The sequence below is a fragment of the Myodes glareolus genome, chromosome 24 (assembly GCF_982192425.1).
Source record: "Myodes glareolus chromosome 24, mMyoGla1.1, whole genome shotgun sequence".
NCBI lineage: Eukaryota > Metazoa > Chordata > Mammalia > Rodentia > Cricetidae > Myodes > Myodes glareolus.
This window is the reverse complement of record NC_142049.1, coordinates 8,441,051-8,456,525: the sequence shown is the minus strand read 5'-3', so window position 1 is coordinate 8,456,525 and position 15,475 is coordinate 8,441,051. Positions and strand designations below refer to the sequence as shown.

Genomic DNA, 15,475 nt, shown 5'->3' with positions numbered 1-15,475 from the left:
AAACTATTGAAAATGGTTAAGTTTGACATAGCATTGCTAGTAATAGAGAAGGATTCTGATCTACTAGCTACTGTCCTTCCAATTCTGGTGTCAGTGGCCTGAAGAGGAGTGAGAAACAAAGAGATCTGATCCTTCAGACATAAGACTGCCAGCTGCCTCTTATTCTCCATCATCAAAGAAAAGAGACAGCAAGAAAGAAAAAAGTTCAGGGTCTCTCATTGTGCTCTCCCTTTGAAGATAGGTATAGTCTCATTACAGACTTTAAATGAATAGCTAAGGGAGTTCCAGGCTTTCTGCACACATTCATTTGACCTGCTTTTTCTAACACGAGACTTTGTGCTGGGTGACAGGCTTACAAGGGCAAATGAGTGCAAAGCCTTCCATTGAGGATCCTGTAGTTTTACACTAAATACAAATCTAAGACTGTCAAGGTGTGAAGAAACCTAGATGCAGAGGAAGAACTCAAGCCAAGACAGATTAGCCAAGGAGGTATAGGCAGTAGAGGACACAACCAGTCAACATCCAGGCATAGTAACCCCTGGTTCACGTACAGTTCACTCAGGATGTTAGGTGTTAGGTGCCCTGGACAAAAGGTACAAACATGACAAAGTAATTCAAGGTTTAGCAATTAATTTCAGGATATGAAATTATGTAGCTCAGACCAAATTAGTGGGTGCAACAAGGCTTTATTTAAAATTAGAAGGTTTCTCTAGTAAACTCATACATGCAGTATATTTACAAACAGGAAGTGGAGTGTCTTTTATTTTTACAAAGCATTATGGGTAGGTAGTCGTACTGGATAAGGAGTTTCTTTCATCTTCATCCCTTAATGTAGCACCACATTGCACAGGAAGACCTCTCTAAAGCAAAAAGGGGCAAATCAACATTTCTGCAGACCAAGTGTTATCAACCAGACTCAAGTGAGTCTATCTGGCGATCTGGTCTCTGAACAACCTGTAGTAAGAAATCAGCTGACATTTAGAGACTACATAGCAACCTGACTACCCCAAGGAAGATGGAGGGCAGAACATCAAAATATGTGGCTGTGGTCACAGGCTCTATAGTCAGTACCATATGACATTGAGAGCCACCTCTATCAATTAGGATCTGGTCCTGCCTCCTAACACTTTATACTTCAGCTTCTTCATCTGATGATAAAAATCAACTCAGGAAACAGAAATGAGGGCGGGATAAAAGAAAGGACTGTAAAGAACACCTTCTGGTGCTTGTGTAGCTGATCAAGAGGCATTAACCCATTATGAAGCATTCTTCGGGAGTTTGTGACCTGCTCTCTAGCCCTCTGACAGGTTCTGCCCTCTTTCTTTCCTCCTGTCTTCCCTTCCTGATCTGGTAAGAGCTATGCCTTATGAATGCTAGGGTTAGCAGCAGTGGAGGGCCTTAGAGCAGGTACAGCCGCTAGACTTTCAGTGAGGTGGCAGAGCGACCTGCAGGGCTTCACTCAGCACGGACGAACACCTGTCTTTCTGGTCTCCACAGCTTGGCTGACACAAGCTTGGTGCTGAGTCACACTGTTTATTGCTCATGACTGGGGATCAGAGGCTCTAAAGGCTCCAGAACACAGGCCTGAGAGAGGACAGCTGTCCCCTTCTCTCTCCAGGTCAGACCACTCTTGTATCTAGCATCAGACAAGAATGGGCAGGGGAGAATCTGTGATGCACGGAGGACTTATAGATCATCTGCATCTGGGCATATCTTCTAATGCCTAAGCTAAATTCAGGTAATGCATTTAGAAATCACTTTTCAAAATGCATTTTTATAGGGAAACAAAGCTGCCATCTAGGTTGTTGGATACACACCTCGCCTCTACGTAGAGCACATGCAATACACACTTTTAATTTAGAGTATATGGGTCTACACAGGATTGCCTACCTAATTAAATTCTACAGCACAAAGTCTTTAGGCACTGGCCATTGTTTTATTATGTTATGTACAGAGAGAGAGAGAGAAAGGGAGGGAGGGAGAGAGAGAGAGAATAGAGAGTCTGAAAGTCTGTTTATGATTTCTCTTCTCCAATCTACAAGGCTCTATTATGAGTTTGGCTTTTTATATATCACTATTATAGCATTCATCTTCATTTTACTTCTTTATTTACCTTGCTAAATACAGGGAAGGATCCACAATGCCAAATGAGTTCTATCTGTCCAAAAAATTATGTATGATAGGTTTTAGCATCGACTATTACACTTCCCTAAGCAAACTACCATTATTATTGTCCAAGAAATGAAAGCAAGTGGATGGCAGGCGCTGCCTTTCGGCAGTTTACTTTTACTGACTTGTTTCATCCTTACAGCAAACGCATGCCTCCCTTCAGCGCTGTGCCATACCCCCTTCAATCTAAAGGGAGCCCTTTGCACGTTTTAACAGCTCTGAGATGAAGCTGCATCCTACTGGTACCATCTCAGGTCTATTTGTTCTCCTTTTGGTCACTGGGTAATAAATAATGGTTCTTCTTCCAAGTGTGGACAATTTAGAATCTAAGAAGTACACGATGAAAGACAGTTCTAGGTGAACATTCTTTTGGGCTCTGCAAATCAGGTAAAAAAGACTGAAAATACCCCCCTTTCAAATAATCTGATGAGAGTTAGAGAAGCATGAAGGTGATTACAAGCAATGTTGTGGGGAATGATGGGCAATCCCTTCTGAGCTTGTGATGCCATAGAGTTTCCCATTAAAGATGCTATCCCTTCCGGGGTTTAGAGCTAATAAAGCTTAGAGCAAGGATGTGGTCAAATAGCTAGTTGAACAGGTTCAGCCAAATCTCCAAATCTAGTGGAAAGGATAGGGCAATTGAGAATTTGCTTAGAGGTTAGGATTCTCAATGTAGGTGCTCAGAGAAGGGGAGCAAGACATGATGGTAGACAGAAAAGGATTCTGCTTTTATTCTGAAATCATCTATTTTCCGCATACTTAAAAAAATAGAGGTGACAGATCCATTTGACAGATAAGAACACTGAGGTTGTCTAAGCCAAATGTCTGGCTTCAGGCTGGATGCCAAAGAACAAGACTAGAGGATGCCTTCTGCTAAGTCTCCATTTAAGTTCAGTGCTCTCTATATTCTGCCAGGATCACCAAGGTCATAATGCTTTCATTTTGGCCACACTGCTGACAGGCTCGTCACTAGGTTGTCCTTTGCTTCAGTTTAGACTGAATTAATGTGCTGCATTTAGAAAAGAAGAAAGGGATTTCTTTCTAACTTTTGGGAAAGTTTGCAAGGGTAAATATGGCCTAATGTCAGGAAGAGTGAGCTCAGACTGTTATATTTCTAGGAGGTTATCATACACTGCTCTGTTTATCCATGGTTACCATGGTTACCTTTAGTGGCTGAAGAATGTTGATACTAGTCTCCTCTAAGTGCACATGCAAGCACTTTTCAATTTTTCCCTCAAAGTAGTAAGAAAAACATAAAAATGAATATAAAAACAATTGACGAAGGTTCACAACTTTAAGTACTTTGGCATTTTTTGTGTGACCTGAAATTGCATTTTCAATGTATCTTTGATATATCATCTAGCAGTTTAGAGTAAAGCAATCTGGAAATGGTCGAAATTAAGAGACCTAAGGTGAAAGGTCACAACATTCATAAAAGAGAAACACCAGCTTCCCAACTAATTACCAAGGATCTAGACGAGGGGGGATAATTACTTGAATGGCGATGCTGTGCTGTGACCACGCTGCCTGAGAGCACATTACCACTTTTAGGGTAATTTCATTCAAGAATTTACTGGTCTGCGCAACCATCTTTACAATCAAAAAATAACAAAGAGTCCTTGGCTTTCATTTTCAGAAGAAAATAGCAATGTGAATTAGCTAGCATCTTTGACTCACTCCTAAAGAGAAGCACAGTTGTAATTGACTAAAATTGAAGCCCTTCTTTATGAAAGACATCTTTGAATTCTGTAAGGAAGATCGATGAGTACAAACGTCAATGTTTAGGTTACTAAGATTTGACCATTACAAGCTATGTATTGAGAATAATAGCTGCCAAGAAACACCTTGCTGCATTTGTCCAGCCAGAGGGCACAAAGTGAAAAATCATTAATAGAACAGGCACTTCTCTATTTCAGATGATGTAGGTATCACTTTATCTGAAGCATGGCAGTTGAGTTGCAACAGTCACACACTTTGATTCTGGAAACTTCATGACTTTGGAAGTTCCAATACAAAAGAGAAGGCCACGATCAGCAGCAATGCTTAACTGATCTGGACAAGACCACACTGGGAGACCTTAGATAGCTATGAGAGTGGTAGAGAGTGCAAGAGATCCAGAGATATAGTTTAGAAATAGCTTAGGATGATCTGAGTTCAAATCCCAGCACTGATAGCTACTACTGCTCCTGTGACCTTGGGCTAGCCAATCTATCCTCAAGAATTTTAGAAAAATAGCATATCCTAGAGGACATGAAGGTCAAACTAAATCTCACATAGGAAACAGCTTGATGGGTAGTGTGCAGACAGAGGTTATTGATAAGATAGCATTATCCAATTCTTGTGTATTGTACTAGTCTTTAGCTAAGGTCAAGCAATAGGCTAAACAACCAGAAATCAAGGCATACTGTGTCTTTAGGATGCCATTTAGGCTTTTACATTCCCAGAAAACTCTACAATCAATCCTCACCTTGAGAAAAAATACTATCAAGTTCAAATCTGCATGATAAAATAGGCTGGAAGGACTAGGGTTAGTGTGGATTGGCTGGTTATAGGGGGAGGAGGCAAACTTCACAAAGGATAGTAAAACATCACCCTCCTCAGCTGCTGCAGCCTGTGGCACTGTCAACTCCCTTCTCAAGGTGTGCTACTGAGCTCTTGGCCCAAAATACTAATTTATCAGCATTTGTTTAAGGAAGTCATTTGTTACAGCGTGCACAATAAACTATTGCCAATCACCGGGCATTGACGAAATGGCTACATTTTTCTAGGAAGCCTATCTTTTCATTTATTCCAGGAACTCCAAAAATACAAACTCTAGGAGAAGTCAGCACCTAGTGTTCGAAATTAACTTCTCCTAGCTCTGTTGGCTCACCTAGGGCACTAGTGTGGATCTGCTCTGGTTTGGTCTTTACCAGTCTGACAGCAGAACTTCAGTTGGTGCTGATTTCCTGGCGTGAACGCATCTTGCCCTCAGAGTGAGATAAGGAATGAAAATCCTTTAGCCTCACTCCCAATTTCTTCTTGCCTATTCTAGACATTATCCAGTCTGGAAACGAAGAGGACATTGGGAGGCCCCTTGTCATACACTGAGCAAAGCTGAGCCCCAGTCACTTTGTTAGATTAACAGTCTTTCGAGTCCTTCACACGCAGCTGCCAGTCCCCACATCCAGGTCAGAACCTGAATTACATGGCATTGGAAGAGTCAACTTTTCTTTGCATACTAATTGACCAGAAGGCATTATCCCCCAGTGCCTTTCAGAGTCTTGTTATTCATATAGCCTATAATTTTTATAGGGGGAAAAACACTTTTTTAAAAAAAAGAATGTGTTCTAATAGAATTCTAAGTAGGTCTTTTTATTTTCCATAAGTCTCTTTCCTTAAAAATTACTTGAGAAGCACATAAACAAAACCCCCAACCAAATATCCTGGAACATGGTAAGTCTGCAGTTTATGACATAAAAATGTGGAAGGGACCTATGTTATCCCAAACCTTCCTACCCCCTTCTCCACCAAACAAGCTGGCTATCATGAGACAGCATTTAGATCCTGACACCGTTAAAGGCTACAGCCCTAAAGAGAAAAGACATTGTTCCTTTTACATTGTAATCCTATCTTGGGTTCTTGTGTTTTATCAACACCCTTCTCTGACAGAACAAACAGAATGTTATAGCCATGGCATCGTTTTAGTTGAGAGGAAGAACAGTACCACAGACCCAGAGAGCCATCCGGAGTCAGTCTCAGGAATGTATGAAAGGTAGAAGGGATCTGGGCTAAAAATAGCATCCTCAGAGTAGTATAGACAATGTGGGTTTCACAAGATTCTGTTAGGTTTGCTGGAAGTTTCCCCAGCACCTACCAAATGGGCTACTGATTTCCAAGATGTGGCAGTTTTTGACTAGAGCCTCAGAAAGCACTGGAAAAATCAAAGATGCAAACCAGTATATTCCGTCATGTTCAGGTTTGTGATGTACCTTGGGACTGTACAGGCCATCTTAATTTCTTAAAGAAACAAAACTGGGAGGGGGAGGGTCAATCTGTCTAGAGATTATCTGGAAACTCATTCTGCAAAATCCAAGAGCTACAAAGCCATTCTCTAAACGGAGACCGGGAGCCCGTTGAACATAGAATCCATGCTCATTGTAAACACTTTTGTACTGAAGATCTCTGCTCAGTGGGAACAATATCAAGCAGTCCTGTGAGGTCTGGTGTGTGTTACTGTAAGTCTCCCAGGACACAGGCTAGAACGCATGTACTAGAGAAAGACACGGGTGTTTATAATGCTCCCACAGAACCAAAGATCACAGTAATAAAAATAATGCAGTATAGCAACAAGTTTACTACTGAGCTCCCCTCAACAAGCACAGACCGCAGCTGCTCCCCTGCTAGAATCCGATGCAATGCCAGGGAATCCTTGACTCTGTGGAGACCCTATCAATCCGGCTTTCGGCAAACACTTGGAATAGCCAGGGATCCTGATCAACCCTGAATGTTCCCCCTCCCTCCCGGATTAGGCTCTAAGAGTTGCCCCTTCCTGAGTGGCATAGACCACATTCCCAGTGTGAGGCAGGTTCTCACAACCAGCGAATAAAGGTTACTGCGTCTGTATTCAGACCAAGAGCCCAGAGCAGGCGCTTGGCACATCCGTAAGGCGATCTTCCTCCCCACTTATTTCATACCTTCTCTGATTTCGCCTTCCTGGCATTGTGCACGAACCTGCGACCCAGCTTCTTGGCATACCAGATCGAGGCAAACATAGCGATGCCAACGGAGGTTCACAATGAAAGCCCCTGCACAATCAACTTCCCACGGAGGTTGAGCCGAGCGGAATCCGGCTGGAGCTGTCACTTGCGGGCTGTTGCTTTCTCCGATCCTCTCATGCTGGTTAGCCAGGGAGAGGGTGGGAGGAGGGAGGGGTTGGTGTTGCGGGGAGGCAATCCTGTTTGGCCGGTCTGCAGGTATATTTACATCCCGCCAGCAGGAGGTCCAGGAGAGGCGGCGGAGCAGCCTTCAAGAGCCGGCTCACACACGTCCACTTGGCTAAGTGTCGGGCTGCGGTTCCTCGGCTCCAAACTCCATGTGTGTGAGAAAGAAGGGAAGCCGCGGATAACTCCACAGAGGCAGCACACCTCCGGCTCTCACTTCAACTGCACGCCTCGCTTGGCTGTTTGACTTCCCTCTGTTTTGACAATACGTGCTGGCGGCAGCGACCACCTAGAGACGTTCACAGTCTCACAGGTGTATCAACAATGCCAGAGTGGCTGGGCACGAGGGAGAGGCGGAGCACTATGGCTCGGGCCCGTGGAGGAACAAACAGGTGTCCCTAAAGCCCAAATCCCAATCAGGCTATCCAAGATGACCACTAAGATGACTAGAAAACGCCTTCTTTGCGTCCCCATTTTCAACTACTCTGGTCCAAGGAAAGTTACATCCTTGTCCACAGCTTGCAATAGAGGAAGTTTACTTCTTAGGAGACTGGCCCAAGACAAAGGGCAAAGTTATTAGACTGACGTGTCATTCCAAATGCCTCAGTGAAGGTCCTTAGTCTCCAAGTCATTAGTTTTAAGTATTTTTAGTATGGGAACTGGCATATGGGAAGTAACTTAATGCTGCCTTGAAGCTAGCCCCCCCCCCCCAGCTCCTCTTGCAGTGACATCCTGTTTTAAAGGGACAATTCGCCTCTGTGCTATCACCTGGGGAAAGGCTGATTCATATGGCAGCTCCTGAACACCGTTTCTCTGAAGAAATTTCCAATTTGACTCCTACAGGAAAGGTTTCCAACTTCGGTTATCTGATTAGAGTTTCAGCTATCAGGCCAGGCACTTTTCGGGTAAAGTCAATTTTCAGAGACAGTGTTTCCCCAGTGAAAGATATTCCTTAAACTAGCTGCCAATTGTACTGAAGGGTAACACACAGACACATAGACGTCTCCCCATCTATCAGGCCTTTTCTAGCTGACCTGGAAGACCGGCGCTACAAGCACGTATGAATCAAAGACAGCTAGCAGAACTGCAAACACTTGGGAGAGAATTCCCTTTTCTCAACAAAGACACTGTCAGGAGTAGATCTGTGTGAGGTGGCTGAGGTCTGTCCCTCAAAGGGGCTGGGATTGCTGTCAACTGAAATGGTATACTGTTAAATGTTGGACACCTTTGAGGCAACATGAGGCAGAACTAGGCAGTATGGGTTGTCATTAACATCCCGGGGGACTGGATGCCTAGAACATACTCCACACAGTTATTGAAGAAATGAATGCATGATTGTGTTTCTGACCTTTGATTTTGTTTCTAACTATTTGTTCTCTCTGGCTCATGTATACATTAAATAAACTGGGTAGATGGTTCTTAAGGCCATGTTCTGTGCTTTGAATCTAATTGTGGGTCTTTATGTGAGAGTTTTAATAGAACTCCATTGCTGTGGCGAAATAATTCAGTATCCTTAAAAAGCCAACTCTGGGCCCCTCAGGGTAGCCTGACTCCTTCAACCTTCTTCAGCATGCCTACCTGCTACCCAGGGTTGGGTTTTGCCAAGAGCTGTTTCTTTGGCTCTGTGTGCTCAGTTTCTACAGGCACTAGTTTCCTTTCATTTCCTTTTGACACTCTTAGGCAAGCCCAGTGTAGAGTTGTCCACGTTACACCCTGTACACCTTGGAGGGAAAAGTGCCACAGAGAGTCAACAAATAAATGCATGATAGCACCTGCTTAAGTTTCAAAGAGCTTCCCCACAGGACCACAGCTCACCCAGTGTAAAGGGATCCATTATTTCTACACATAAGCTCCTTCAAGCCATGTTGTAGTTAAAATTGTATTTAGTAAGAGAAAAAAAAAAAAGCACAGGATATTGAAGGCTAGGTGGAGGATAGCCACCTTAAATTAATTTATAAAATTAAAATATCCTTTTGTAGCATTTTAAGATGGAATCAGATAATGGAGAGTTAGGGAAGCTGCTAAATGTCAAGCCCCCGATAGATGCCTTAAAGTGAAACAAGGGCTCTTTACTTATTTTGAGGGGAGGACCAGATTGCACAACCTTTTTTTTTTGCATTTTTCCTATACATTTGAATTTTCTTAAATCATGGAAACAGGAGTAGGACAAGATCCTAGGTATTTGCCCATTTTATTTACTGATTTTGCTGTTCTGCTGCCCCTAATAACCTTCTCCACACATTTGATTTGAAGGCTGTACTCACTTTTCCAGAATGGGATCCTTCGGGAAAATAAAATGCTGCCTACCACCTTAGATTTAGCTGAAAAACTTAACAGTAATTAGTGTTCTTTAAGTAGACAGTTGGAGGGACACAATGTAAATATAGTGAAAGTCACTAGCTGTCAGGGTACATGCTTGCATTACACGTGTTCATCAAAATGTAGATGATGTAAATTTATCTTTATGTGTGTCTACGACAGAGTAGGAAGACAAATTAGGAAGACTGGAAGTCAGTAGGATACTGTAAGTTTTTAGCTTCAAGAGGACTATACTGTCAATTGAATACATTCACTGCCGTTTTTATATAACCATCTTCCCTGGGCTCTCCTGGAGCACATGCGTCTCACACAAACAGCACAGCAGCTGCCTACAGTTAATCCTAATTGTCTCTAACCATTGCTCTGCTGATTGAGATAAATAAGTTGCCGCACTGTAGCCGTAGAAAGAAAGATAGTTCTGACACTTTCCATCTGCATATGATTACCACCTGGACAGACCCTTGCCTTCGAAATCTCACCACTAATACCTTTCGCCTGGCAGAAGCCTCCTAGTACAGCGGCGTTTGAGGGGCAACTTGAAAATTCTCAAGCAGTGTTGGGTTCATACCTCAACATATCTCTATACACACACATATACCTGTGCGATTCCTCAGAATGAACACCCAAGGTCAATGGAATGCTTAAATCAAATCATTAGGTATTCCACACCTACAATTTTCTGCTTGGCATATCAGTGACATTTAAAAATTGTTATCTAGACACTAAAGAATTAGTTTAAAAGCAGAATAAGAAACTAATCCATATATATCAGTATCTACTTAGATACACTTTTAACCCTGAGAGAATGCATCTTCAAGAGCACCGGAACAAATGAAAAAGGGAAACTCCTACACATATTTTTATTTGGTGTTATGCACAGTTCTTAGAAGTAAATGGTAGCCTATGGCTAGCATTTGACGTCAGCTAATTAGTAAGAACAAATATAAAATATACATTATAAACTTTGCAAATAAAAGATGATAAACATATTTACTTTCTACTCACAGAAATGACAATATCTTGATATAAGTTTTGTCTGGATGGAGTAGAAGGAAGAGGAGGATATTTTGATCTACCTACCTTTTTACTATGAGACAAATAATGCAAAAGTTATGAGAATCATTACACATTATCACCTGTGTGATTACGAAGGTGAATGACTCTGTGCCAGGAAAATGTGTTGAGATACACATAACTCATACAATAACTACAGGCCAAATGCTAGAGACTGCTAAAGAAATACATTGTAACTGCTCCTCTCATGAAGCAAGATGCAGTTGGGGACATACAAAGAAATAAGTTTCAATGTAGAATGAGGCTCTCTTAGATTTGAATTCATGCCATGGAGACTTCAGGAGAAAATAGGTATTTTTCAGTTTCTATATGACATAAAACTAGTAACAAAAACTAGCAGTAAAAACACAGTAATTAATACTGATGTAAATTTTTAAAAATAAATGAAGGGTCCAAGACTTTTTCATTTTTAAGTCATCAATAGAAGCGATGGTCAGTATGTAGTTACATGACCCCAATGTCAGTTCGAACCAATTCACCCAGGCACAGAAGCATCTCTGTACCAAAGACGCAATCAGTTACGGACACGTGTGAAAAAATTTGGGTTATTCAGATAATTCCACTGACTGATGATAAGTGAACTAAAGTTCATTTATCTGCTCTCAACTATTTCTGTGATGTGTTACTCTCTCATCTGTCTTTTGTTTTAAATATTTGATAACGGCATGCTAATATATAATTATAATTTCCACCAATCAACTTTATAGATTTAAAATATTTTTACATTTTGCCATCATTTTTTCAATATATTTTTGCAGAAATGCATTCTAAATATGGGCCAGTCTCCTCACCCAACTGCATTCTACTTCATCTATAGCTAATTCTCTATACGCATTTCTCCACCGTCTCTTTAGGTACATAGGGTTTTCTAGAGGTTTCAAAAAAGCTGGTGGTTACCGACTCTGTTCAACTTTCATTTTAGCTCACTAACATGCGCTCTCATATTTTCATTATTATTTTATGTGTCATGTATTTTAGATGACAGCCTAACCAGGTATGGTCCATTACATGTGTCTATTTGTAGTCTTGCTATGGTGTGCTGTGTATGTATAGGTGTGTAGTAGGGGATCCGACCCAGGATGTTCATTCTTGATGTATATCTATACTTCCTGGTGAAATTTAGAACCTTTACATGTCTATAGGCCATTCAAGCTTCCTTCTGCTCAGTCTTTGTTCACTTTAAAACAGACTTACATTCCTATTGGCTTATGGAAGTTTTTAGTATTCTGACCATTAGTCTGCTGTATGTATCAGTCTTTATATTTGCTCTCGTTCTTTAATTTACTTCACACTTTACCAACCAAAGCCTTCATACATATTTCAATGTACAGAAACTCATTTATGCTTTTTAAATGTCTGTATATTTTTGTATTTAAAAATATTTTTTTCTTCCAAATCTGAAAACATATTGTTTTCTCCTAGATAACGCAAACTTGAGCTTTTCAAAATTATGTTCACGTTCGTTTTTCAACTAAGCAAAAAGTAAGAATCTATGTTTCCTCTATATTCACAGCCAGATTTATTTATTCCTTTGATATTTAAAAATGTTGTTCCTGTCCTCACTACCATGTCCTAGCCCAAAGTCACATGTCTAGATCATATGTGTGTTATGTAATTAGGGTCCTTTTATACTGATCTGTTTTTTGATACCAATATCACATTTGCTATGTTTATTAGTAAATACTAAAACATGTGATCTCAATAGTCCATTCACTGAGCAGCTGAGCGCTTCTATTGCAGCCCAGCTTCCTGTGTTATTGTCGTGAGAGGTTTTAATCTATGTTGACATTGTAGCTTTGTCCACTATCAGATCAGCCCTTCATGCTTCGATGTCTCCAGCAAGAAACTTTTACTAACAAACTTTCCTCACAATCACCTCAAAAGCTATTGATTTTCCCTTTATTTTACCATTTCCATCCTTCTATTTATAATAATTTTTTTCTTATCGATGTTTATATTTAATAGTTTTTTGGAAATGAATTTCTATGATAATTAAACACAGATTTTTTTAGCATTTCCCTACACCGTCTATATTCACCTTATGCTTGAATAATAGTATAGGTAGTGACTGCCAAACTTACCGTCAATTTTCCTTAGCATTCTGAACATGCTATGTCACAAAGTCTCACAGCATTAATTTTTATGATGCAAGGCTATCAGTCCAACTACGGTGCTCCAAGAAATATCCTTTTCTAATTCATCCAACATTTCTATTCTTCAAAATATTTCATTTTGAACTCACGATTTTTCTTTAATCAGATTTTTCTGTAGGGGTATTTGTGTGTGGTGAGCATGTATGTATGTTCATTCTCATGTATTTGGGTGGGCTCAGTGTGTGCAGATATATATGCACATGGAGGCCAGAGTTAGGCAATGAGTATCTTCTTTAACCATTTTTCACTCCCTGTACTGAGACAGGGTGTCTCACTTGAACTTGAGCTAGCTCATTTGGCTAGTCTAGTAGCTAGCTTGTTGCAGAGAAGGCCCAGTCTCCGTGTCACTCCTGAGTACCGGAATTACACACTGACCACCATATTTGCTATGCATTTATGTGGGAACTGGGGCTAAGAACTCAGATCCTCAGGTCTTCACACTTGTACAAGTGTCAGCCCATCTTGAGCCATTCACCAAACTCCCAACTAATTTTTTAAAAGTCTCAGTTATTGGTCTTCTTAAAATATCTTCTCTCTCATTTTTATCATTGCCTTTATCCAAACCTCATACTCTTCCATCCTGTCCAATGGCTTCCTATAACTTCCATTTTCTTCTGCATCATATACTGCAGTAATACTTGGGTTTCATATGCTGTCTAATTTTAGTTTCTATTTTGTACCTTTTTTAACCTTGAATTAATCACCTAAATTGGGCCTTTTAAAAAGCGATACTTTGGGGTTGATTTTTGTTGTTTAGTTTTTGTTTCAGGTAGTGTTTGGTAGGCCAAGCTCTGTAGCCCAGTTTGGATTTGAACTTGCTATATAATTGAGGCAGTCCTTTAATTCATAAACTTCCTCTCTTTACTTCTTTAGCACTGGAATAATAAGGATGCTCCCAATCCTAGTAACTGTACTTATTCTTAAGAAAATAGTATATGTATTTATTTTAGATACTCTACTTCTCCTTTAAGCTTGATACTGTGTTATATTTTGGGGGGATTTTAATTTAAAATACACTTTGCTGTTCTTTGTTTTTGTTTTCTTACTGTCTTAGGGTCCGTTCCTGCCATTCTCATCCTTTCAGGTCATTTCTGCAAGCCCACACACTCTCATTTGGAGCTCTACTTGAGGCTAGTCTTCTTGAAGTTTCCAAAGATGTTCAGTAACACAGCTGTTGCACTGGGAAAATAGTGAACATCTGCCTTACAGATACCCTGAGACTTCACTAGTCCACAGTCCACATGTAGCTTCATGTTAACTTTACACCTGGCAGCCTCTCTCTGCACAAATAAGATTATTATTATTATTATTATTATTATTATTATTATTATTATTATTATCATATAATGAATTTATTTAATTTCTTTAAACACACAACAAAAACATGGCTTCCTTGCGGTGTTCTGGGGCTGGCAAATGAAATTTTTTAGAATCACTTTTACTCAAAAGAATCTTTCCTATTTCTCTAAAGTTTTATCCAGAGTCGTCTATTTCAGTCTTTAAGGAAAGCTAAGGTCAAGTATCTGACTTGCAAGAGCAGCAGGAGTCATCTTTTTGACCCCAGCGCCCTTTGTACTCTAGGGATCCCACAGCTAACACAAGAGCTCACAGTAACAACACTCACTATGTATAAGTGCAAATACAGCACGGTAGCCTGACTCTAACCCAGCCCCAAAACCGTTATGAGCTTAGCCTACACAAAAAGTTTTAATGCTTAATAAGCATGCATATCTTGCTTATAATAAAGGAATATAAAATTCATTGCAATACAAGCTATTTCATACCATATATTCTAAGATATCCGAAGTCATCATTATGCAATTCTTAATCAATTACATTGAGCTGTGAGCTACTGCGATCATACCATTGTTTTTTCTACCTTCAGAAGCCTACAGAGTTCTTTGCACACAGTAGGAGCTCAACATATAATTTTCAGATAACCGAATAGAAGCACCATTAATGACTGTGTAAGAGCATGAGTGTGACTTTAGAATTAGATGCTACTCTCGAAAGCGTAAAGGCCCCCCCAGACACAAACGCAGCATTCAATATTATCCCCCGCTTATGCTGCACCTCAGAATGGTTTTCACAGCCTAGGAGATGGTCCCTGGGCAGGTTCAAAGTGCTTCGAATAGCACACATTGTGAGGGTTTGAGCGATTGTTGAGATGTGGCCTACAAATTCATTTTTTTGTGTGTGTATATTGTAATTCCTTATCTTCCATAAGAACTGGGATACTCCAAAAATAAATAAATAAACACAATCTATTCATAAATAAATAAAAAACTCTTTCATTTTCTTACACAAAAAAAACCCGCTAACGAAAACATACAACTCATTTAATTTTCCATCCTGCCACCTACATAAAACAGAAACAGCAGCTGTTGAAATCATCGGCACAAATGTCAACCGTAGACAGTGTTGCTGAAAATATGCTGGGTATTAATCGCACCCTCTCCAGCTTAAATAATATACAAAGTTTGTAAGAATTTTATAATCATTTCATATGTCATATCTTTAAAGGCTGATGAGAAGCAGAAGCAAAAGATTATTAAGAGTCTTCACATTAAATGAGGGGACCTTGCCTTAAAATCATATTTAATATCTTGAGATATGTTCAGGACATCAATTCCTTTTATTTTATTTAGCATTACCCTATTGGGATATATTTATGTACCATCCCTTTTAGAGTTTATTTAGTTTTACATTTTTCATTTGACTTGCTTTTTATTTTATTTTATTTTTAAATTTATTTTATTTTTAAAAAGAAAACAAACTATCTTTTTCATTTTACATACCAACCCCAGTTCACTCTCCCTCCCCTCCTCCCATCCCCTC

General features: G+C 40.1%; 1 protein-coding gene across 19 annotated transcripts in view; it reads right to left on the bottom strand.

Moving 5' to 3' along the window:
- The window catches only part of Dlg2 (discs large MAGUK scaffold protein 2), a 1,777,227-nt gene that overhangs the window by 823,640 nt on the left and 938,112 nt on the right, over nucleotides 1-15,475 (bottom strand). The window contains exon 1 of one of the 19 annotated variants that reach the window (XM_085683021.2): nucleotides 6,846-7,215. The exons of 17 other annotated variants lie outside the window; for them this stretch is intronic. In XM_085683021.2, the coding sequence (XP_085539147.1) occupies nucleotides 6,846-6,923 (78 nt within the window). In that variant the 5' untranslated portion in view covers nucleotides 6,924-7,215. Of the gene's footprint in view, nucleotides 1-6,845; nucleotides 7,216-15,475 lie in introns of those variants that run through there. One more of the 19 variants, XM_048435192.3, reaches the window with a different exon arrangement.